Source organism: Octopus bimaculoides, chromosome 22 (assembly GCF_001194135.2).
Source record: "Octopus bimaculoides isolate UCB-OBI-ISO-001 chromosome 22, ASM119413v2, whole genome shotgun sequence".
NCBI lineage: Eukaryota > Metazoa > Mollusca > Cephalopoda > Octopoda > Octopodidae > Octopus > Octopus bimaculoides.
The window spans coordinates 6355857-6357370 of record NC_069002.1 but is presented as its reverse complement, the minus strand read 5'-3'; the positions used below and the strand labels follow the sequence as shown (position 1 = coordinate 6357370).

General features: G+C 31.2%; 1 protein-coding gene across 1 annotated transcript in view; it reads right to left on the bottom strand.

Annotated features, from left to right (window-relative positions):
• Positions 1-452: 452 nt before the first annotated feature.
• Positions 453-1514, bottom strand: part of LOC106880193 (long-chain fatty acid transport protein 4) — a 35057-nt gene continuing 33995 nt past the window's right edge. Inside the window, exon 11 of the mRNA XM_052975642.1 lies at positions 453-1304. Within this exon, the coding sequence (XP_052831602.1) occupies positions 1105-1304 (200 nt within the window). The 3' untranslated portion in view covers positions 453-1104. The remainder of the gene's footprint in view (positions 1305-1514) is intronic.

Below are 1514 nucleotides of genomic sequence, written 5' to 3'. Positions count from 1 at the left end.
GTTTCTTTGTATGTGTGTAAAAATAAAGGGGAAGAGCAAAGATTGTCTGCTAGTTTCGATGACAATAGGACAATATAAATATATAGTAAACACACATTTATACAAATGATTGTTCATTTTTTTTTTTTTTTTGTTTCTTTGGGTTTAAAATAATTTAGGACTACATTCAGTTATAATAATAATAATAATAATCATAATGATGATAATAATACCATTACAAAAACATCATGTAAAATAGCTACATTGCTTTGTTTGACTTGTCTGTGACACTTGTATGCATATGTATGTATATGCTAGAGTCTTAGTGCTACCCATCAGATGACGGTAATATTACTTTTCCCAAGGTGGGTAATATCAGATAACAATAATTCGTAATTTTCCTCTTTTTATTTATATATTTATTTATATATAATTTCATGGTGTTTTATGCAAAATAATAAACTACACGCTAATTTCCAAAATAAATATATTTATTAGATTAAAAATATAATTATTATAAAATAAAGTGGATTTAGGTTACGGGATTCGTGGTAGCAAAAGCCGTGAGCTCAGTCCACCTAGAAGCCAAACTGCCAACCTTCAACTTATAAATTCTATTTCACAATAAATTACAGATCTAACATAATCTGATACTATCAACTGTTACTCGTCGTACGATAGTAAAACTAATATTTCAGTGACCAAGGGAGGTACTACTATCGAGTTGACTCCCCTTACGAAAACACGTGGTCAGAGATGAAGATAATTATATTAATAGCTGTATCTTAGAAAGAGTATATATACGTACATCTGTAAGATTAGACAAAGGAGAAAACCAAAGGGACTTGAATTTAAACTAGGGGTTCGAATCTGGTAAAAGTGCAAGCGTTCACAATTAAGTTTGGTCGTTTTCCAAGGGAAAAAAATTCCCCAAAATTTCAACCAAACCTTTCCAAATTGCCGACTAGTTTTCACTTTTGCTCATGGGAAATATCTAACTAGTTTATATCATATTACCATTTTCACCGCCATCATTATGATCATCATCATCATCATCATCATTACTGTTTTGTTTTTTGTTCTTTTTTTTTATCTCTATAGAAAAATGTTCACAATACTGGAATGTTAAAATCTTATTTTCCCGCTGCAAATATCCTGGTAGATGTCCGGAGTGATTAACTGATACTTCCTTGAGCTACTATCCATATAATAAATTCTGTCCCCTGTGAGGTTTACGTTGAAGTTTTCCTTTCGCAGTTCAGTTTTCTGAATCTTGAATGTACCTAACGAAAAATAAAGAATAAAATTAGAATAACCGTTCCATTAAAAGGTATTTTACATTTTACAGATATACATTAACATGTCCATTTCATCATCGTCTTCATCGTTTAACATCCACTTTTCTATACTTGTATGGGTTTGGTGGAGTTTAAGTTAGATGCTCTTCCAGCTGCCAACCCTTAACTAGTTTCAGTTTGAGAACTGTTGCCATGCTTGGGCATCGCTGTCATGTTTTTGTATTAAAAATAAGCTAT